This window comes from Centrocercus urophasianus, unplaced genomic scaffold, assembly GCF_019232065.1.
Source record: "Centrocercus urophasianus isolate 14NV4802_14NV808 unplaced genomic scaffold, USGS_Curo_1.0 seq_21, whole genome shotgun sequence".
Classification (NCBI taxonomy): domain Eukaryota; kingdom Metazoa; phylum Chordata; class Aves; order Galliformes; family Phasianidae; genus Centrocercus; species Centrocercus urophasianus.
In genome coordinates, this window is record NW_024884767.1 from 5242851 (window position 1) to 5266262 (window position 23412).

General features: G+C 38.5%; 1 protein-coding gene across 4 annotated transcripts; it reads right to left on the minus strand.

The window, feature by feature from the left end:
- Positions 1-825: 825 nt before the first annotated feature.
- On the minus strand, positions 826-17054 carry CETN3 (centrin 3). 4 transcript variants are annotated; one of them, XM_042823022.1, is made up of 6 exons: positions 16986-17049; positions 16081-16184; positions 14871-15003; positions 13428-13542; positions 8547-8738; positions 1668-5377 (listed from the first exon to the last, which is right to left on the minus strand). In XM_042823022.1, the coding sequence occupies exons 2-6, from the start codon at positions 16095-16097 to the stop codon at positions 5184-5186; spliced, it is 651 nt and encodes a 216-aa protein (XP_042678956.1). In that variant the 5' UTR covers positions 16098-16184; positions 16986-17049; the 3' UTR covers positions 1668-5183. The 4 variants fall into 4 exon arrangements, with proteins under 4 accessions (XP_042678957.1, XP_042678956.1, XP_042678954.1 ...); XM_042823023.1 differs by lacking the exons at positions 1668-5377; positions 16081-16184 and adding an exon at positions 826-1340 and having other exon boundaries at positions 16986-17054; XM_042823020.1 differs by lacking the exon at positions 16081-16184 and having other exon boundaries at positions 16986-17054.
- Positions 17055-23412: the final 6358 nt, after the last annotated feature.

Here is a 23412-nt window from a genome sequence, read left to right on the forward strand (position 1 = left end):
TGGTAAGTAAGGGGAGAGAAATCAATTTTAAATTTAAGAGGCAGAGGCTACAGCCAGTAGAGAGGAGATCTGGAAGATCAACCTCAGAATCCTGGAAGACACACATTCAGTGTTTCTAACTACTTCATAGAATCATGATGTGAGACTCACATCTTCATAGAATAACAGAATCATTTGAGTTGTAAAGAGGCCATTAAAGGTCATCCATGCCAACTCCCCTGCAATAAGCAGGGCCACCTACAGCTAAAGCAGAGTGCTCAGAGCCCCATCCAGACTGACGTTTAATCTTTCCAGGGATGGGGAGATCATCACCTCTAGGCAAACTGTTCCAGTGCCTCACTACCCTTACTGTAAATAATTCTTCCTTGTACCCAAACTAAGTCTTCCACCTTTTAGTTTGAAACCATTTCCCTTTCTTCTATCACGGCAGACTCTGCTTCAGCCCGTCTCCATCTTTCTCACAGTCCCCATTTCAGATACTGAAAGGCAGCCCTCAGACTCCCTGGAGCCTTCTCCAGGTTGAACAGCCTCAGCTTTCTCTCCATTCCATATACACTTTCGTCTTAGCTAGATACTGCAGAAAAAAATATCTACTTGTCACAAACACTTGCCATTATTGCCACAGCTATCAGAGATGTAGATACAGAAAAAACACTGCTAGCTGACATCTGGATGACTAAAGCATATTTGTGATATAGTATCTACCTTAATACAGTAGCCTGTCCTCTACCATCATACAGGAGTAATAGCTAGTAAATTGTAACTTTGAGAATATAAATTCTTGTTCATTTAATGTTACTATTCAACTACAACAGAAGTAAAAACTTACAAAAAGAACAAAACAATTTTATTTGATGGATTTTAAATCATAGCTCAAACAAAAAAACCAAGAGTTTTCAGTAGCAATAGTAAAGAGCAATTTATTAAAATGGAAATCTGTAAAACTTCATGTATCAAAACTAAGGCCGCAGTTAGTGCTAACATAAAGCCAACTTCAAAACGTTCTTATAATAGGATTTAATTTAGAAATATTATACAAAGCTATTATACAAATGAGCTCTAAAATACTCTGAAATGTAGTATTACCTGTACCAACATGACTACTTATTCTAGTGATGAGATTTAATGACATAAAGTTCCAAAGCAACAGTACATAAAACTTGTGTTTATTCTGGACCTCTGAGGAAAGTAATTTTCTACTGGACTCCATCAACAGAAACAAACTACAAAATACTCTACTGGCAGATGCCAATGATGTTTCCCTTTTGTGATAAATACATTTCTTCTCTTCCAGTGTTAAATATCTCCAGTCATAATAGCAATGAACTCCTCTAGATTGACTGTAAAGGAAAAGACAATTATTAGACAAACAGCAAATACCATAAACCATAAGAGAACATAACATACATATGCATACTGCACTCTTAAATTGAAGGTTTCCAACTTTGTATTTATTGGGTGTGACAGACATTCAAATTTGGATTTTTTTTTTTGCTTCTAGAACAGATTTTTTTTTTCTTTTTAATGTGAAATGAAGTCAGAATGCAATCTTAACTACATGTGATTCTTAAGACAGAATTTGACTCATAAATAAAAAAATATTATTTCTAATTCTGAAAGTAAAAATATTTTAGAAATTAAAAATAAAAATTAGGAAAGTACTTTAAAATACAACTAAGAAAAACTACACCACTTTCTTTCCATTTTTAACATCTTTATATGCTAAAACCATATCAATATATATAGTACATGCTTCTCAAACAACAAAGCTGCAGTTCTACTTATGATCAAATTCTATTTTATTCTTCAAAGAATAATTCAGACCTTTGTGTTCTGCGTTCCCATCTTCCCCCCAAAAAAGCAAAAATGACAAAATAGCTCAAAAAAGCACACATTCACACCATAGTTTTCCTCTCCCAAATCTGTAACAGTGAACAAATAAAAAATGAATTTCATGATTCTACAAACTAGCTTGAATTAAGACAGACTTTTGACAAGTTTTTCTCCCACCTGAACTTTCTTCATTCTACAGTTATAATTAACAGAAACTTAACACAAATGTACTTGAAGAAATTAAGTAATAGTAATAAATTAATTAGCAGTCATTAATTATTTTACTGCACTTACACCTGAGCTATTGACCTTACTCATATGTTAAAACAGAGACACTGTAAAAGAGCTAACCAATGAACATGTTCACTCTGCAACTAATTACCGTAGTGCGGAATGAACAGATTAAGCCAGTGATATGCAAAAGAACAGACACATATGACAAACTGTCCTTGACAATTATGTGCCCCAAACAGTGTGCCCAAGTTAATCCTGAACATACCATTGCAAAGCAGAAGTTACATCTACAGCCAGAGGAAAGCTAAACCAGTTCATGTTAAAAGTATTTTAAAAAATAAATTCAAATCTGCCATCTTGCAACACATTTAAAAACAACAGGAAACAATCTATTTTAGGACTATAAACTCTAAAATGTCAGTCAATCAAATAGCTACACCATGTTGCATTACACAGAAACACCGTGTTTTCTGCATGACTTAAAAGGCATTATCATGGTTTTATTTCACTAGTATTACCAAGTAAATTCATGTATTTCTGTATCTGTTGAATTTTTCATGTTTTGATTTCAGATAATTACAACTTCCTGTAAGTTTTCCCTTATGTACTAACATGCCTTTTCCACTTTAATTATTCTTCAATTTATCATTGTTCATATAATGTAGTGGCTAACAATAACTAAAAAATAAAAAAAATAAAAATAGAAGATTAGTAGTAAAAAGATAGATGTTGAAAAGTTGTAAAATTCCTGAGAAACAGTTCTTAAACATGTTCTTAACAGTTCTTAAAATGGAAACATGTTTGGACTACTGGCCAAAATAAATAAGAATAGGGATAAGAAGTCAGAATGGATGATTACAGAAAATATACTGGAAACTTCTGTGCATTAATACTTATCTGTTTGATTCTGCAAAGTGAAGGTTGAAGAGTGCAATGGGGAAAAAAAACCCAACAGATTTCAGAAAGTAAAACAGATGGGTTTGGCCTATTATGGCTCTATTTTAATGCTTTACTCTCAAGGGTTATTCAATTAGTGGTCAGTTACTACAAAAGTATGATGCTCATTTTCCAGAGTTTGGAAATTAAGGCTTTACTGCATATAAAATAATAGCTGTTTGATTTAGTTATATTGCTCAACAAGCATAATGTTGCAACCTATTTTCACTTATTCAGGTTATAAAATTGTTTTAAGCTACACGTAAAAGTGTAACTGGAAAGAGAATACATCTCAAAGTCTATGACTAGTTTTCAAAGATAGTTACAGATTATCTTACTTACAATAATTACTATTTGCATGTTTACTTGAAGAGCAATAGTCTCTGTGTATATGACCTTTGCCAGTAGCAGTTATCTACAGGATATATTTGGAGTCCAAAGTAGCTTTTCAGTAAGCCGCATTAAACACAAATTCAGAGATGAAACTCAATCAGTGCTGCTGTAAGAAAAGAAATTAAGATGGAGCCACACACATGTCTGGCAAGACAAGTGACCACTTGAGCTTCGTCCTAAAACATCACAATCAAGGTATGATTGAAATTGTCTTCTGAAGGTATGAGGATTTTAAAGGTGAAAGCAACACTTTCCTTAGACATCAATACTGCTTTCATTTTATGACACACAACTACAATTAAAACCAGAATTGAAGTTTCACGTGGTTTGATTCATGAACGAAACAGAAGTATCTAAAAAGGACACAGGGATTGCTTCCTCTTTCCCTCCCATTAATAATGCATGTAATTAGTGTTTAAAAATAAGCTGAAACATAAAAATACTGTTAACTCTTTTTGCATGTACATGGCATAAAAACACTACAGAAGGAAAGGATATTTCCGCTTTATGCCATCGTGTACAGACACAACTTCATATGTGCTATGGTCTGACTTACTAAATTCAATAAATTAGTGATATAAAGCTGCTGATGATGTGAAGCCATTGCCTACTCTCAAAGCAGCAAAACATTGGTGAAAAGGGACAATTTGTTAACTTGGATTACCTTCCTTTATTTTACACCTGTTCTCTTCTACTGTTGTTTTTGAAAGTTATTCTCTAGTCTTAAGTGGATCTTACTCAAGGCTCTGAATTTAATGGCTTGAGCATACCTAGAGGAAATGTAAACTAAATAAATGTGCGTCTTTGTTGGCATTCAAAGAGGAATAAGTTCAGAATGTCTTCTAATTCAACAAGTCATTTCAGTAAATGTACCAAAACTATTAAAAGATGACTAATGCATTAATCCATGTTGATAAATTAATTACACTTATAAACTTCAAATACTGTTAGAGTTACTGAACAGTAATCCAAAACTCATGTCCCAACCCTTTCTCAAAGCAGGGTAGATAAATCCTGTTGTTCAGGCCTTTGCCTCATTAAGCTGTAAAACGTCACCAAGGTTGCTATGCTTACCCGCCCTCCTGGTCTGAAAAAATCACAGCTTCCTTTCACCTTATCAGAAACCAGAGAACCCTTAAGTGACTTTTTTTTTTTTTTTTTAACAACTTTTTCCCCTAAACAATCAAGTTGAGACCACTGCTCAGGACATATAGTATCCCCATCAGCCAAATGATTACTGAGCATGATACAAATGTTCTCCTTTGAAGGCAAGTCTGCAGTCACATCAGCAGTTCAGCCTGACAGTCCAATATGAAGAACCAAATGAATTTCAAAATAGTTTATTTCTCTGTTACCGCTTCAGGACATCACCAACCAGAGGGCAAGTTTCAGACACAGAATAGGAGATGAGGCAAAAGTAGGAACTACACATTACATTATTTTCACCTTTTCAGCAAGAAGTCTGCAAGAAGGACATTAAGTAATAAAGAAAAAAATACCAAAATAGAAGACCAATGTATTTTCTTATATATACAAATGGAAGTAGTAGATTATAATTTTAACCATAACACATGGATTTGAAAATATTCTTCCACAGTTATCAAACAGGCCTGCTATTCAGAGTATATGCTTGTCTCTCTGGGTGGATGATCAGCTTGATTTACTATAACTGAGGATACTTCATCAAAGAGCTGCAATTGTTCAGACCCAAGGTGTTATCAAGTAGAATGACTGATATTCACACTCTTTACCTCTTGGTTGTATTTTCACCTCACAAAGGCAAAAATCTACTGTTTTGGAATTGATTGTTTCTGCCACCAGTTTAGAGGGACACTGTTAAGAGAGTGGTTAACAACTAAAATAGAAATAGGAAACATTTCCACAATGAACTGAGGGTGCTCTTTTTTTCCTACTACAATTACAAGATGTTGGATAAGTAAGTTGGAGTCTTTAATGTGCTGCCCAGTGGGTGTGTTGACCACTGAAAAATACAGAAGAAAAATAAAAAAACATCAAAAAGAAGTTATGTTTTCTCTGCTAAAGAACAGTGCTGAGACTAGCTGTGCTACCTGTGTAACAAGAAACAAAGTAAATAAATAAAGGCAAAAAACTAGGTATGCTTATAGTACTCATACTAATCCACCTTATTCTGACAAAATTTCTACCCAACTCCTTCTCATTATAATTTCTAAAGACTATTCCAGAAGTATTACATAGTCAGTTTCAATACTACATGCACATTAAATCCAGAAGCCAAAGAAATTTTCGAAGAGCTACAAATGCAAACATCCTCAGTGAAACATTTCCTGACCCAAAACACACCTGTGTGCACCATAATGCTGCAAAGTGGAAATACAATATTACAGTGGTAAACAAATTTGGCAACATTCAAAGTGCAAAGAGAGACGTGACAACAAATCCCAGCAACCCAAGTCATCCTCCTCAGACTCCAGACCTCTGACAAGCTACCTAATGAGCAGGTGCTAGGGCAACAACCACTGCCCTTCCTAGTGTCAGACATCCATTATTTCTGTGACATATATCATCATAAAGTAAGTATTCTTACAGCTAAAATGAATAAAACATTGACTTGGAGAGTTAAGAAACTCTCCAGGAGTTAACAAGAGAGTAAAGTTAATTTAGTGGAGCTTTCCCTCCAACCCTAATTCTTTGCAAGAACATAAAACTGAAATGGGATTATGTTTACTGTAGATGCATCCACACAAGACAAAAAGGTGAATGAATTGACAGCATGGAATTTCTAAAAATAGTCATGCACCAAAACAGATGTTACTTAGAAGATCAGCAGTATGAAAATCTGATGATTTACCTTCTTAAGGCAGTTGCTAATGTCAAAAATAGTTTTACAGAAAGTTCAGAAAAGTCTATCAGTACAGCACAGTAGTTCCACTCGTAAGACTAGGGTTCAAGTAGCCTGACGTACTGTGTTACAGACTTTATTTCACTAGGAAAAAAAAAATAAATCTTTCAAATATAGTAAGAATGTTTACGTGGTATTAATTCCTATATTTTAAGTATTAGTTAAAAATACTACCAATTCATACTTAAAGATTTTTTCCCCTAGGCAGGAAATAAAGGAGAATTAGATGAGAGCAAGTCTTTGTTACATGACCGAGATGTTTGAAACTGGATGGAACACTGACTCAGAAGATTATTTACTTTTTGAGACTGAATCTTAAGAGCTAGAAACAGTATCAGTTTTCTTTAAAGGACAGAAAACAGAACCATAACGAAACAACAGCACTACATATAAACATTATGCTGCGAATCTTCCACATTCAATCTTGTTCCAGACTACTCTAAAAAAGAAAATTAATGGATGAATAAGGAAAATGAACTAAGCTACCTCATAAATTTAGTGCTGATCCCAAAATAACTATAATCTTCCTGAAAGGAGCTAGAGGTTTACATTGATTTCTACTGGCCAAACAGCAATATGACCAAAACCATCCCTGATTATCATTCTGACAGTTGAGTTGCCAGCTCTAGAAGAACAAAAGACAAAACATGCTTATGGCTGACATATTCTACTTGCTCTCACCTCTGTAGCTACACTTTCAAATAAAAGTAAAATGAGTCTTTAATACAAATAAGTAATACAGGCAGTGCAATCACAACCACTCCTTTTAAAAGCCAAAAAAGCTTAAAATAATGTCTACTTAGAAGATTATACTCTTTGCTGTACAGCTACTAAAGTGGATACCAATGCAATAGATGTGTGGAAGGACGTGTCTGACAAATAGAGGAACACCAGAATTATGCAGGAAACATGGCAGGAAATAAAAGCGAGATCAGGAGGTAGCATCTTTCAAACGAAAGTCTTCTCAACAGTGCACTGACTTTTGTAAAAACAGTGTCAACATTAACAGTCTAGTAGCAATAAAAGCACAGAGCTTTTACTATTTTTGCCTTTATGCTCCCTATTTATGTCACCAAAATTAAACAAAAAGTTTGCATTTTAACTGCACTGACTACACTCAGAAGTCCTGCTTTTAGTCTCAGGAAAAAAAGGAGCTTTTTTTTTTTCTTTTTTTTTTTTCTCTCTCCCGGTATTTGAGTAACTGCAAACAAGAACAGGCCAACAATTAACAAGCTTGCAGTTAGATGTTACTTCACACTTGACATACATCACAGGCAACAAAAGTATCTGTCACAAGGCTGAAAAAAAGGCAGGTGTTGTGGGTTTTGTTTTTTTTTCTCTAGCAGTAGATGTTGCTGACAAATTAAAATGTTTTGCTACTGAAAAAGTTGATAGTCCTGAAGTCTCAGTTCTGAAATCTCAGATGAGAGTCACCATTCTGAAAGAAAAACTCACATAGGTTTCTATGACTCAGAAATGCAGAGTATATGCAGATTATCTTAAGTGCTCCTGAAGCTCCTTAAGCTCCTGAAATCCAGGTATTTAGGCTTCCAGTTTAAATATAGATTTAAATTAATGGGGGAAATAAAGAAGAGAGTTGAAAAACAAATAAACAACAACTCTAAGTTGCAGTGCTTAATAAGCATAGTTTCAAACAGGCTTTGTTACTTAATTCTTTGTCTAGCTAATAAAGCTCTTCTATAACTCACACTGTATGGATCTTGTTTCCTCAGAGCATTTTTCACACCACATTCTTCAGCTCTCCTAAGTACAGATGCACATTGGAGTCTTATCCAATTTAATAGCATAACTCTTTGTATCTGACTAACAAGCTGAAATCACAATAGTGACACACTGCTGCTTAAGAAATATTGAACTAGGTGATCAAAAGAGCTTCTTCTGGTCTTTTAATCCTCTTATTGATACATACAGACATCAAAGTTTAATGTAGTACACAGACTCTTCCATGAACCACTTAATTATTTACACTTCTACCAGAACTTGAACCAAACCTTTAATAGGTATGGTTTGATTAAGCCTTAGTGAAGGTGAGAAATCAATTTGATTTTTAGACTCCACTATACATTTTCAGGACTAATATCTATCAAAAACTACTTTTGTTACACATAAGCTAAATTTGAGCTGAAAGATAGATAGAAAGAAAACAGAGAACACTTGTAAATGTTAGGTATTTTCAAGATAAAGCTACATTAAAATACAGAGAAAATTAAGAGATAGAAATCCCATATAGTCCATTCTTAATACTTACTTTCTCCATCTCCATCCTTATCAAATTCTTCAATCATAGCCCGCAGTTCTTCATCAGACATGTTTTCACCCAGTTCTCTAGCAACCCGACGCAGGTTTCTCAGGCTTATTTTACCAGAGTCATCATCATCAAACAATCTGAATGCCTTGAGTATTTCTTCTTGTGGATCTCTGTCCAATATCCAGTCTGTCACTGTAAGGATTCTGAAGTTAGACTAAAAAATTCTGTCGGGTAAACTCAGAATGACAGACTGAAAAAAATGTATATTCCAGATTTAATCTGTTCTTTCCTTTTTAATCTATTTCAAGTCACAATACGCATGCATACTTGGTTGGCTGCTATCTGGTCTTTCTTTCTCTACTCCCTTTTCAAAGCTGTTATTCTTCACCATTTGTCAGGTACAGTGGAAAAGCTACATGGCAATTTAGACTCAATCATGCTTTCAATAGACTTTTCTATACAAACTGGAAGTATACACGTCTTTTCTCTTCGAAAAATGTATTTCAGAAAAAAATACATCAGCTCTAACAGATCTAGGCTCTTGAATTTGTTGATTTTAAGTGTTATGATCTGGATAGAATTTTGACTTGCTGACAACACAGAAACAACATTAAGTAATTAAAAACAATCAGGGGGGAGGAACTTCTCTTTTAGACACAAAATCGCACTGACAAAAAAACAAAACCAAAGCCTGAGGTTTATGAAAATGACGCTACTGTATGCTGCAAAATGTTAATTCTGAAAGGATTTGTTACTCTCCGTTAGTCCTTTCATTGCATCCATTTGTTGCTTAGTAGCTGCTTAAAAGACAGCCAAGCTACAAAAATATTTTTTCAGTAATTAATTCAGACACTTCTGGAATCAGATGCAAATATCTTTATATACCTGCTCATATTACATGACATGGTATTTAAGACTTTTATCAAACCATTAAAAACACATCATACTTATTGGTGCAAAGATAAACACTTTTCATCTGCTACTGTTTGCAGATGGAATGCCTCCTTCAGCTTAGTGAACTTGAAAGCAAAATACCAGATCCAAGCTCATGCAATTTCACTATAGCAATAAGGATTTTTTTTTTGTTTTCATATTTATATAAATTTATGTGTTTTATATATAATGTAGACTGAAGTATATACAAAAAAAATGACTCATACTTAAATATTTTCATTGAAAACAACTATAATGTATTACAGTAGTAAATCACTTGAGAAACTCTTCTTTTATGGAAGAAAGGCCATAAAAGGCAATAAGAGCAACATCAGCTAACAAAAAAGCACTGCCTCTAAGTACCACAGTTAAAATGATTGTACAAAACAAGAGGAGATGCGACTATACACATTTTAGATGGTCAGTTCTGACATTTAAACCACAAATAATCACACAAAACTATTGGCTAAGCAATTGTTTAACTACATTCAGCCAACTCATGATAACAGTTTCTATAACTTATTTTCTCTAACTCTCTAATACTTCTGCTACAATTCTATAAGGACATATTTGTCACACCCACGCTCAGACCTGATTCAGAGTTTTTGGATTGATTCAGTTGCCCTCTCACTATTAGTTGTGCTACATAAATCTTTCCAGATCCCCACAGCATTTGCTGACTGTCTATATTGATAACTAGAACAAAAACAGCTGAGTTGGGACACTGAACATCAGAAGGGTGAAACCTTGGGCTGTTTTAGAGGAAATTATTGGAGGAATCCCCTGGGAAATGTCCTTAGGGACAACAGAACGGAGAGGAGATGGAAGATCTTCAGGGACATCTTTCTGAGATGGGGTCTCCATCCTCCAGCATAAGAAATCAAGCAGAGGAGGTAGGAAATCAACATGGCTGAGCAAATACTTACTTGCTGGTCAAACTCAGGGGTAAGATGGAAATGTACAGGCAGTGGAAGTAGGGATGGATGGCCTGGGAAGAATGAAGTAATGCAGTCCAGACATAGGAAAATAAGATCAGGAAAGCCAAGGCTTTCAGATGGAACTGAACTTGGAAAAGGATGTGCAAAATAACAAAAAAGAATCTTTAGATACATTGGTCAGAAGAGAAAGGCCAAGGAGGGCATAGCCCCTCTGATAAATGAAAAGGAAGAACTGGCTTCAGCAGACATGAAGAAGGCTGAAGTACTCAGTGAGTTCTTTTGCCTCAATTTTCATTGACAGTCAGGCTTCTCAAACCTCTCATGCTCCGGAATCTCTAAGCAGGTCTCAGAAGAACAAAATCTGTCCCTGCTGGCAGAGCAGAGCAAGTCTAAGACCACACTGTGAGGCAGAATGAGTATATGACTATGGGGCAGAACAAGATTCATCCATGGGCACTGAAGAAACTGGCTGATGTAGTTGCCAAGCCACTCTTAATTAGATACGAAAAGTTGTGGCTGCCAGGTGAAGACTTTCGTGACTGGAAAAAATAGAAACATCACTCTCATTTTTAAGGAAGGGAGAAAGGAAGACCCAAGGAACAACAGACTGGTGAGCCTCACCTCTGTGCTTAGAAAGATCATGGAAACTTCTGGAAGAGATGTTAGGGCACATGAGAGTCAAAGAGGTGATCTAAGATAGCCAGCACTGCTTAACCAAGGGCAGACTGTGCCTGACCAATCTGGCACCCTCCTATGATGGAGTGACAGCGCAGGTGAACAAAGGCAGAGAAAACTAATATTGTCTGCTTGGACTTCTGTAAGGCCTTTGATAAGATTCCACATCATATTCTTATCTCTAAATTGGAAAAATATGGATATGAAGGGTGGACTATTCAGTGCATACAGAATAGATTGGGTGTTTGCAGCCAGAGGTTTGTGGTCAGTATTTCTATGTCCAAGTGGAGACTGGTAAAAAGCAGTATTCCTCAGGGATCTTCCATGGTACCAGAGCTCTTAACATCTTTATCAATTATATAGATAGTAGGATCAAGTATACATTCAGCAATTTTGCAGATGACACCAAGCTGAGTGGTACACTTGACACAAGAGAAGGAAGAGATGCCATCCAGAGGGACCTGTACACAATTGAAGAGCAGTTCCATATGAGACTCAATAAGGTAAAGAGCAAGGTGTTACACCTGAGTCAGGGTATTCCAAGATACCTGCACAGACTCAGAGCTCATTAAGAGCAGCCCTGCCAAGACGGACTTCAACATCCTGGTGGACAAAATGCTGGATACAGGCCAACAGCATGTACTTGCAGCCTGAAAAGCTCACTGCATCCTGGGCTGCAACAAAAGAGGAGCAGGCAGCAGGGAAAGGGAGGTGACTGTCATCCTCTATTCTGCTCTTCTAAGGTCCCATACGGAGTAATGCATCCAGGCCTAGGGCCCCCAGTATAAGAAAGGTGCAGAGCGGTTCGAGCAGGTCTGAAGAGGGCTGCAAAAATGACCAAAGGGCTGGAATACCTCTCTTATGAAGGAAGCTTGAGGGAGCTGAGCTTGTTCAACTTGGAGAAGAAAAGACCTCACTGCAGCCTTCCAGTACTTGAGTAGAGCTTATAAGCAGGAGGGGGACTGTTTTTTATACAGTCTGACTGTAATAGGACAAATGGAAACGATTTTAAACTAAGAGGGAAAATTGAGGTCACATGTTAGGAAGAAATTCTTTACTGAGAGGGTGATGAGGCTCAGAGAAGCTGTGGATGCCCCATGCTTGGAGGTGTTCAAGGCCAGTTTGGATGGGGACCTGGGCAGCCTGATCTTTTGGCAGGCACCCCTGCCCACAGCAGGGAATTGGAACTAGATGACCTTTAAGGTTCCCTCCTACATAAGTTAAACATCAGGAATTTAAAAAGATCTGCGCAGTAATCATACTATATTTCATCATGTTATAGCATAATAAAATGATACATTATATTAAATCAATAAATTTTCTTCTTTCATTTTTTCTTTTTAAATAAGGACTGATAATTTTATTCCCCCCTAGACTTCTTCAATTCTCTCCTAACTCATATTTCTTCTAGCTTGAATAAGAACTAAGAAAAAAAAATTACCCATCATTAACAACACATTTTCCTCATTCCTAACCTGTTAAGTTTCTAAAGTTTGCCAAAATTTAAACCAATAAAGGATTCACCGTTACTAAGCAGATTGTTATTTATAGCTAGAAGCAAACATATACACATTACATTGCTTTTTTCAGAAACATTAGATAACTTAATACTTCGAACACAGGGAATTGTGAAATAGATATGAAATCATAACATACATGGAGGTAACTCAGTTTATATTTTTGGCAAATACTAATTGTATGCAAAAGTAAAAATAATGTGTGACAATCAGAAAAATCCTCAAAGACACTAAATTCCTGTTTTTTAAAACTGTATAGATTGCTCCACATTTAGAGAATGTAGAAGTCTGTAAGATACAAAATCTTTACATGAAAGAAACAGTTAATGAAATTGACCGCTTTTATCAGCAGTTGAAAATCCTTGATGTACAATATTTAACATCTGCTTCAGTTCCTCTCATCTTTGTTAGATTACAGAAAAATCTGTATTCAGTTTACAGTTTGTCAGTCTGTACACTCATTCCTATGAAATTCAGTGCCAACTACTTTCACCACAGCAGGAAGAAGAATACTAAAACAAAAAAAAAGAAATATAAACATATGAATATCTATATTTCAAATTAGTGCTTATTGCTTTGTAGAAATTTGTTTCCTTTTATATTGCTGTGATCTTTCATCTCTATGGATACACAAAGAATTATTTTCTTCTACTATGTAAGTTTATAAAGGAAAATATAACATTGAATCTCCCATCTCTCCTTAATAGTACTAGGGAACTACAAAAACACACAAAGTACTCCTGGTCAAACTGCAATCACTACTGTAAGCTAAGTTTCTCTGAAAGTAGATTTCTAAAGGTATAAAATCAAATACATACCAACTTCATTAAAATCTTCAAAGGTGATCTTGCCTGTGGCTTCTCGATCATAATCTTTAAGTATTTTCAGTACATCAGCTTTTTTCACATCAAAACCCAAGGCTCTCATTGCCACCTTTTGGAACAAAAAGAAAGCGCAATCAAATACTAATACAAAATAGAGATTTAAGAGAGATTTTTTCTTGTTTTTAATAAGAACATTACTGCCTAAGGCAGAGTGTGCACACCAGTGGGACTCAAGAACAATAAATAAAATTAAAATACCAAAAATGCTTTGTATAAAAAAATAATGAAATCACCCAAAACAGCACTAATAAGTAGAATATCAAATTACAGTGAAAAAATAGCCTTCAGGTTTCCAATAATTTTAAAGAGTGCATCATATGCTTTTTAGAAGTAGATTTTTTTTTCTAACTTTCAAAGACATTCAGAGTACTGTCTCTTTTTCAAAGATCAAATTGAAAATCATTCTTTAAATCACTCACAGTAAACATTTGACAAGTTATCTTTCAAGTGATTTAATTTATCACTTTTCCACTTGAAACTATGCAACTACGTAAATGTGTAAGTTATTCCATTTTTTCATTAGATCAGGAGTTGATGCTTAGTTTCCACATTTCAGCAGAGATGGCAGTTTTTCAGCACATGCTACTTTGACTGCATTCAAATACATGAGCTTACATTAAACTACAAATAAAAAGCCCCACTCCTATTCAACAGAGCCATTTCATATCTACCCTACGGGTTGGTGTTGCAAAAGGAGATATTTCTTTACTCTATACATCTCAGTTCTTCCATTGTGTTATCTTCAGGGCCATATTTAACTAAACTGATAATAAACAACTTTGCCATCATGACAGCTGAGGATACAAAGCACACCCTGACTGGAAAAGCTGTATGAATAGTCTACAGTAGTTCCCCCTCTCATTACAGCTTCCAGCTGAGGCACAATACCCAAAATCTGAAAAAAGAAGAGGGAATCACTATAATCAACAACATTCCTCTACACATAATTAAAGTACAACAAATGCCATTTTTCTTCTTTAATTACAGGACAGAATAAGATTGTGGAACAAACTGGATTACATATTCCTTTCCAAAAGTATCTTACTCAATACATTAAAGGAATGCTGACCTCTCTATAAGACAGTATTTGCCCTTGATGAAGCTTATTCACCTGCCTAACTCAAACTCTAGGGAGCAGCAGGACCTGTTACACAATATGCTACAGCAACTCTGTTACTGCGGCAACTATAGGACATAGTGGCAAAAGCTGAGTTTTATTTCAAGGCACATCAGCAATTTTTCAAATGTCCCCACTTCAGCCTTCCAGGACATCCTGACCATGAAGCATTTTTACAGATAAAGTCAATGACTTAAAAACTCAGTTAGATGCATATTACCTGCCCTAAAGAAATTTAAATGACGAATAAATAAAAATACCTTCAACTCATGGTAATTTATTGCTCTATCTTTGTCTGTATCAAACAATTCAAAGGCATCTTTAATTTCTTGTTTCTGTTCCTCAGTCAGTTCTCTTCTCTTCTTTTTAGTTTTGTCTACTGAAAGCTCATTCCTACATGACAGGAGGGAAATTCAATACAACTGATTAATACTGGAAAGATACCACTGTAGATTACATTTTCCCACCAATATGAAACTCATTATAATTGCACAGTTCATTGCCATCCCCATTCAGCTTCTTCCCAACTTGATCTTCCAGATTGAAGTAATACTTGAAGCAGACAATTCCTTTGCACAGGTTGAATGGCTCCTCTACTCCTCTGCCCAGCAGAGGTGATCTGGTTAATAAACAACCAAACAAAATTAGAAAAAGCTATCAGTTAAAAAGAATGCTTGAGGTTACAGTTGCAAGATGTATTAGCAGTTCCCATGATACAACTCCTAAAAAACACCATATTTCTAAACTGTAGCAAAACAAGAAAGTTTTAGGGGACAGAGCTTTAACTCGGCATATAGCTGGGTTGTCCAGCTGCTGAAGTGAGTGTTAAGTGACATCAATTTGTGGATTTTTTGCCAGTAGCAGTTCATAGATGCCAAGTACCTATAGATTTTTAAAAATATTACAATATACATAACGAACCAGAGACATTTTTTGCTCTGTTTCTCATGCATACAAAAGGGTCAAGTCCCCTAAAACAGCAAACACTACTCAAAGACAACCTTCTTCTCCCTCACTAGTTTAGCAATAACAGGAACAAAAAATTCTCAGGAACTGGGAACAATCAGAAAAAAAAAAAAAAGAAGATGGCAAAGATAAAGGAAACTTATACCAAGCTAGTAAAGCAAGCTTTAATTGTATTCACAGAGCAACTGCTCTTTATTCCGTGCAATTGCATGAAAAGATGTCCATTTCAGCTCAAGCTTTTAAAAAAGTAGTACATTCAAGGCAATAAGTGATACAAACTATGACTTTTAAGAAGGCTGAAAGCACACCCTTGGAATATGCAGACAAAGATCTGCAATCAGCAGCACAGCAAACTGTTGCAGCAATGAGCACAGCTACCTGCAGTGCTAACTCCTTTCATTCTGCAGTCGTGTAGCTGCACCCAAAGTACTGCATTGAGTTGGGGTGCCTGAGTACAACAGATGCAGAGAAGATGGCTAAAGTAAGGCATACTGCAATCAGTACCTAGGTGGCTGCAGCATCTGGTTCAGGAGGAGCTGAAGGAGCTGGGTTTGTTTCAATCTGAGTGCGTTGGCAGAAAGACCCAGTGGGGGAGGGTAAGGCACTGTCTAGAGGATTAGACAAAGCAGACAGGCAGGTTCCCATCAGTGGTGCACAGCAACAAGAGTCAACTACAAGCAGTAAGAGAAGGTGGAAGCAGACCTAGAAGAAAGCACTGTCGCAGTGCAAGTGATTATGCAGCAGAATAGCTGCACTGGAAGACCACAGGATTTCTGCTGTTAGCAGAGTTGGAAAGGCCCTGAACTCATACTGCTGGGAGCCTGACCTGCTCTGAGCAGAGCTGGAGGAGATGACTCCCAGAGGATCTTCCAGTCCTAGATTGCTTGTGGAATTCAACATGCTCAGGAATCCCCCTATATTCATTTGTTTTCCTGCAGCAGTGACAAAACATGTGGTACCACTTACTGTACAGTGCACAGATGTGTGAACGCAGACCTGCTTTCCAAAGATGCTTATTTTCCACAGCCTGTAATTAGCTGTTTTTTCTTCCCTCTCACTGAAGATTATCTAATTCTAATTGACACCAGAGATTAACCAGGCAGATGAGATTTAGCTGTCACCAACCAACGAACGGCACCGGGCAGGCTCCAGAAATGGACACGAGAAGCACAGGCTGGCTCTGCCTGACATGCAAGGCCGAGCGGCGACGGCGTGCCTCACCGTGCCGGAACGGCTGCCGCCCCGGGACGTGCAACCGGGAGGAACGCATTTACAGCTCCGAATGCGGATAAACGCTGACACAAACATGGCAGTGGCGAGGCCCTGCCGCTCCACAGAGCGCCTCCTCCCCACCACTGCAACCCCCGCAGCCCGACCCCAGCCGCTCCTGCCCGCGGTCCCACACGTACCTCACGGACAGGCTCATACTACCGCCACGGCCGGAGCGCGCCGCGCTGCCTTCTCCGTGGAAACGCCAACCGCGCCCTCCTCGCCGCATCGCAGCGCCTGATTGGCTAGCAGCAGACCTGCTCCCGCCCTCTTGACAAGCTCATAGGCTACTTCTGTGCCATTCAAACAGAAGGAAGCTTTCCGTGAGAGGCAGAGAAGGGGCGGGGCTTGCTGAGGAGGCTGTTAGTCAGGTGTCGACGGCGCCATTTTGGGAGTGTATGTAGGCATGGGTTTTTCCGGCCCGCGCAGGGCGGCGCAGAAGGTGACGCCCTGTGCAGGCTGGGGGTTGGCTCCGGTAGAATGTGGCGTGTGTGTCCTGTGACACACTTGAGGAACGTCAGCAGCGACATGGTTGTGCGCACTGATTGTATGGGAACGGTTTTATCCAGATTTTCTGGCTTCTGAAAGTCAGCTTTGCGTGGATCTTCTTAAAAAACACATCAAAGCCTACGTGTGAAGTATTCTGATACTTATTCTAAGAGTTCAATCATGGTCTGATAGCAGCATGGAACATGATAAGTTTGCAGGGGAAGCAATCCGTTTTACAGTGCTTGTTGCCACTGGTATTTTCATGCTTTGGAAACCAGTGCATGAGCCAGTGTTAACATTGTGCAGGTGGAGCAAACAATGCATTTCACTGATAAGAAAACCTTGACTGAAAAAATACCACCTCAGTGTGTCATTGGTTTGTGACAATGGCAACAGTGCTCATAGCAGGGAGGTTGGTTGGAAATGGATGATCCTTGATGTCCTTTCCAAGCCAAGCCATTCTATGATTCCGTGACACTTTGTGTCCCTGCTGCCATGTCACTTGTAGTGTCCGTGGGCAAACAGGGGCAGACAGATTTGTTTAACATCTACTACCAAAGTGGAACTGTCCCATGCGAATAGCTCAACCATGTGGATGTTGTTCCCGTGTGCCGTATGATGAGTTGATGGGGAAGACCAGCCTGGTTGAACGGGGAGCTTCTGCTGAGACTCGGGGCATAAAAAAGAGTTTACCACATGTGAATAAAGGGGCAAGCCACTCAGGAAGAGTCCAAGGATGTTGGTATGCAGAGAGAAAGAAGAGCAAAAGCCCAACCAAGTGCCAGGTCACAATAACCCCAGACAACACTACAGGCTTGGGGCAGAGTGGCTGGAAGATTGTGGAGGAAAAGGATCTCAGGGTTTTGGTCGTTGTTCAGCTGAAGAGTCTGGAGCATAAGTCTTATGAGGAGTAGCTGAGGGAACTTTGATTGTTAGACTGCAGGAGGCTCATGGGAGACCTTATCGCTCTCTACAACTCCATGAAAGGAGGTCATGGTGAGGTGGGGTTTGCCCTCTTCTCCCATCTAACTAGTGATAGGACTAGAAGGAATGGTTGGACATTAGGAAAAATCTCTGAAAGAATGTTCAGGTGTGGGAGCAGGTCCAGGGAGGTGGAGGCATCACTGTCTCTGGAGGCGTTCAAGAACCGTTTAGATGTTGTACTAAGGGACATTCTGTAGTGGAGAAATATTGGTGGTAAGTGGATGGTAGGACTGGATAGTCTTTGAGGTCTATTCCAACGTTGGTGATCCTGTGATTCTAAAAGCAGATCATCTGGCAGTGTTTTCAGATGGTGTCGGTAGGACTTCTTGATCTGCTGGAAGTTCCTGCTCCACCATAATGTATCCAGAAGGGGGCACACAGGTCTCTTTCTGCTCTTATGAGAAAACCTCTGTGTGCTCTGCTGCTAAATTTGATTATACTAAGCTGATCAGTTTTGCAAGTGTAAGAAGTCAGTGTCTTTACAACCCTGGCCTTAAAACACACTGTTTATCACCTCAGTAAAGGTAGTTGCTTTTCTGAGGTTGCACGTGAAATGGAGATGTCAGGAATTAAAAACTGAAAAGAAAAAAAAGTAAGTATTTTATTCTAGTTATAGTAACTGTGACTGGTGAACCCTTAGATTTTCAAAGCTGGCAATATCCCTTCTGAAATGACTATCCACAAATAGATGAGACAAATTAAAGTAACGCTAGTGGGTGCCTCACAACGGTGTATTGCTAACTTAGGAAGGAAAGTAATTGCTTATTTTGGGAATAACCTTGAAAATTCTATAATTCATTCTATCTTTAGCTTTTAATTAATTCACAAACTCATCTACTGCTTCCTGAAAGCCATTTGTAGATCTGTCTGCCAGCCATACCTTCATTTTAAGTGAATGCTTATTTCTCTATTCCTAATTTCTTTAATATTTGAAATGCCTCTGTTCCCGTCTCCCAAGCTGAATTTGAGGGTACAGGAGATTAGAAATCTTGTATCTCCTGTTCAAAATCAGAATAGGTATCAGCATCTTCTGATGTAAACCATCTAGAACTGACGTGGAATACACAGTGGTTGCTAATGGCTTTTAAGACAAGTAGTTATTATATTCACTCTGGATTCTGTTGAGCTTTAAATAGTTTAACAAAGCTCTCATTAGCCCAGGTCATTCCATTTGGAGGAAAGTTATTTCTATTTCCCGTTATCCCACTGAAGGGGAGATGGTCTGCACCATCTGTCAATGGTACCAAATGAACTCATTTGTAAATACAGGTCCCAAGCCATGTATATCTCCTAATTACCTTGAGAAACACACCAGCTGCAAATCTGTGTGTCACTGTGGTCAGCACTAACCAATCCTCCAGAGGCTGACTGTGCACAATTAATTAGAGCCTTGCCCTTTATCAAGAAACCAAACGTGAAGCATGATAGGCATCATTTCAACTTTCAGTGGTGTGCTGAACACTAGCAGTGTAAACATTTTTTGTTTCAAGTGCAGTTAATAGCTGTCTTTAGATGTTTTCATGCGTGAAAATAAAAATTTAAGTTAAAACAAACTCAAATTGATCCCCCAGATAAATGCTTCAATCATATCCATATTTGGCATGCAAATTCCATGGAAAAGATTAACTGTGATATATGGTAAAGCCTTTTTTGTGAGTTTTTGTTTTATTTTGTTTTTTAATAAGCACCACTCATGCTTTTGTATAAGCTTTGCAGCATCACTCTATGACTAAGTGAGGACGGAGAAGTGGCTTCCTTAGACATGGAAAAAGCTGAGGTGCTCAATAAGTGCTTTGCCTGGGTCTTCTCTGGTGGTCAGGTTCCTACCCATGTCTGCCAGGACCCTGAACCTCTGGATGTGTGTGAAAGGAGCAGATTCCCTTCCACTGCAACAGTGGAACAAGTCCAAGACCTCCTCATGAAAGTGAATGTATATAAGTCCATGAGGCCAGATGATATCCATCCTAGGGGATGATCCAGCCTAGAGATGGCTGATGCGGTTGTCGAGCTGCTCTCCAGAATATTTGAAAAATCATGGCTGGCTGCTGAAGTCTCTAGTGATTGTGAAAAGGGAAACATTACTCCAATTTTAAGAAAGGGAGAAAGGATGACCCAGGGAACTACAGGCCAGTGAGCCTCACCTCTGTGCCTGGGAACATCACGGAGCAGATCCTCCTAGAAACTGTTAAGGCACGTACAAGATAAAGAGGTTATTTGAGACAGCCAGCATGACTTCGCCAAGGGCAGCTCGTGCCCACCCTATCTTCTTCTGTGATGGAGTGATGGCTTTGGTGGATGGGGTGGGGAGGGGCAATGGATGTCATCTTCTTGGACTTCTGCAAAGCCTTTGACATGGTCCCTCACCGCATCCTTCTCTCTAAATTGGGGAGGCATGGTTTTGAAAGATGGACTGTTCGGTGGATTAAGAACTGGTTGGCTGGATGCAACAGAAGGATTATGAGCAATGGTTCCTTGTCAGGGTGGAGGCCAATCACAAGCAGTATCCCCCAGTGGTCAGTCTTGGGACCAGTGCTCTTCCCCATCTTCATCAATGACACAGATCATGGCACTGAGTGCACCCTCAGCAAATTTGTGGATGACACCAAGCTGAGCAGCGCAGTTGATACACTGGAAGGAAGGGAAGACATCCAGAAGGACCTGGACAGGCTGAAGAAGTGGGCCCATGTGAACCTAATGAGGTTCAATAACTCAAAGCGCAAGCTGTAGCACTTGGGCTGGGGTAATCCCAGGTGTTTATATAGATTGGGCGAAGAAGCCCTTGAGCGCAGCCCTGTGAAGAAGGGTCCTGATAGACAAGAAGCTGGACAAGAGCCAGCAGTGTGTGCTTGCAGCCTGGAAGGCTGCATTAAAAGGAGTGGCCTGTAGGCAGAGGGAGGTGGATTGTCCCCCTCTACTGAGCTCTTGTGAGGCCCCATCTGCACTACTGCATCTAGGCCTGGGACCCCCAGCACAAGAAAGGTACAGAGCTCTTGGAGTGGGTCCTTCCAGAGAAGAACCACTAAGATGATCAGAGGGCTGGAGCACCTCTTCTATGAAGAAAGGTTGAAAAAACTGGGCTTGTTTAGCTTGGAGAAGGCTCTGGGGAGACCTTACTGTGACCGTTCAATACCTGAAGGGAGCATATAAACAGAAGGAACAACAGCTTTTTATGAGGGTGGATAGTGATAGGAGAAAGGGGAAATGTTTTAAACTAAGATAGAGAAAATTTAGGTTGGGTTGGATACTAGGAGGAAGTTTTTCACACAGAGGGTGGTGACGCACTGAACAGGTAGCCCAAGGAGGTTGTGGATGCCCCATCCCTGGAGGCATTCAATACCAGGCTGGATGTGGCTCTGGGCAGCCTGGTCTGGTGGTTGGCAACTCTGCACAAAGCAAGGGGATTGAAACTCAATGATCACTGTGGTCCTTTTCCACCAAGGCCATTCTGTGATTCTATGATGATACGTAAATGTTTGTGATGCAGTCTCTTACTAAGAAAAGTGAAAGATTACTAAGAAAAGTGAAAGTGAAAGTTAGTTTTCCACTAAGTATCTTAGTGGAAAAATATTTATCTTCAAAATGTGTAGAAATCATTGCTAGACTGCGTAGTATTATAACACTTTTATTATCTATGACAATTTTTTTGTCTTTGTAAAATGTAAACACCACAAAAGTCTTTAACAGATTACAGAGCACAACTTTCCATCTGATTTTTTTTTTTTTTGTAGATTTCTCAGTCTACTGAAAATTGAATTAACATGCATTTAGATTTAATGGATAAAGCAACAGTTCTAAATGCCCAAGGTGTTGCAATATTAAAATTTAAAATGTATGTTTTAATATGTAGTCCTAAATAGCATTAAAGGGACACTGTCGAACTTTACGACAAAAAACTGAGCAATTCTTAACAAAAATAGTTTGAGTCAGTTCTTTATATTTAAGACACATCATTTACTTAGTAGTGAACTTCTACAATACAAAAATAATTTTAAGATCCCCCAAAACTATTTTTATCTGAATTATAGCAGCAGTTTACTAACACACCCCATTTTTGGGCTATGTTTATATAAAGCTCACTTCTGATCTAGGAAATTATTCCATAGTTTTGTCAAGGAAAAAAAATACAAACAAAAAAAAAAAAACAGGTGACTGCATTTGTTGCATATACTTAACTGGGCTTAAATATGGTTTAACATGGTGTTCTAACACTAACCTGAACAGTTAAGGATCTTGTAGCTAATACACAGCACAGATTTAAAAACAAATGAGAGAGGAATTCTCTCCTTTTCCATTGGCAAGCCTGTGAGCTTCCTATTTAGAGTTCTGGTTCTGCGTATCCGACTTCAGGTGCCATAAGGGTAGAGCAAATAAGCAAGTTACAGGTGTGTAAGAAAACAAGCTAATTGAACTCGACCTCAATCTACTACTTAACAATTCCAGAACTGTACTAACTGCCATACATATTGGCAGCCCTTCTGACAGAATAGTCCTCTGTCCATGTTGCTTTACAGCACAGAGCAAGACTACTACTGGTATGATCTTCCAGATGTCAGTCACTCTTGCTAGAACATTCAGTGCTCTGTATTTCTTTGCCTGTTCTGACTTTTCCACATTGCACCATACTCTCAACTGCCCATTACAAAACCCCTGGCTATGAAGAACTGTACTGCTACACAAACAGTACTGTATGTCAGTCAGCAGGGAAAAAAGGAAAACCATATGGTGAAGCTTGTTCTGTGCCTCTACACAGAATGGCTTTTGCAAAAAGACTGTGATACATCCAAATTATAACAACTTTTCCAGGTGCCACACCAGTTCTGCATATTTACATTTTGCTCTAGCTTGTAAGAGGAGACAGGCACTGCTAACAAGAATGAGGTGCATCACAGTGCATCAGTACTACTCTTGGTGAAGAACACACTCTAATAGTAAAGACAGGAATGCAGAGAACTGCGAAAGGAGAATAAAAAGGATTATGTAAGATGTTCTCCTTCACTATTTTTGCAGCTGGTTTCCCCCCAAAAATGCTTTTATCCCCAGAATTTACATCTGTTATCAAGGCCACTCATTTCCACTAATCCATGCCTTAGAGCC

What these genes read in the sequence shown, in the direction of transcription:
- CETN3 (XM_042823020.1), bottom strand. An exon ending in TGAAGATTTTAATGAAGTTG is followed by an intron (nt 8,739 to 13,427) that starts GTATGTATTTGA and finishes GAATCCTTACAG; the next exon opens with TGACAGACTGGATATTGGAC. An exon ending in TAAGGATGGAGATGGAGAAA is followed by an intron (nt 5,378 to 8,546) that starts GTAAGTATTAAG and finishes TGTATTTTTCAG; the next exon opens with TGGTCAACACACCCACTGGG.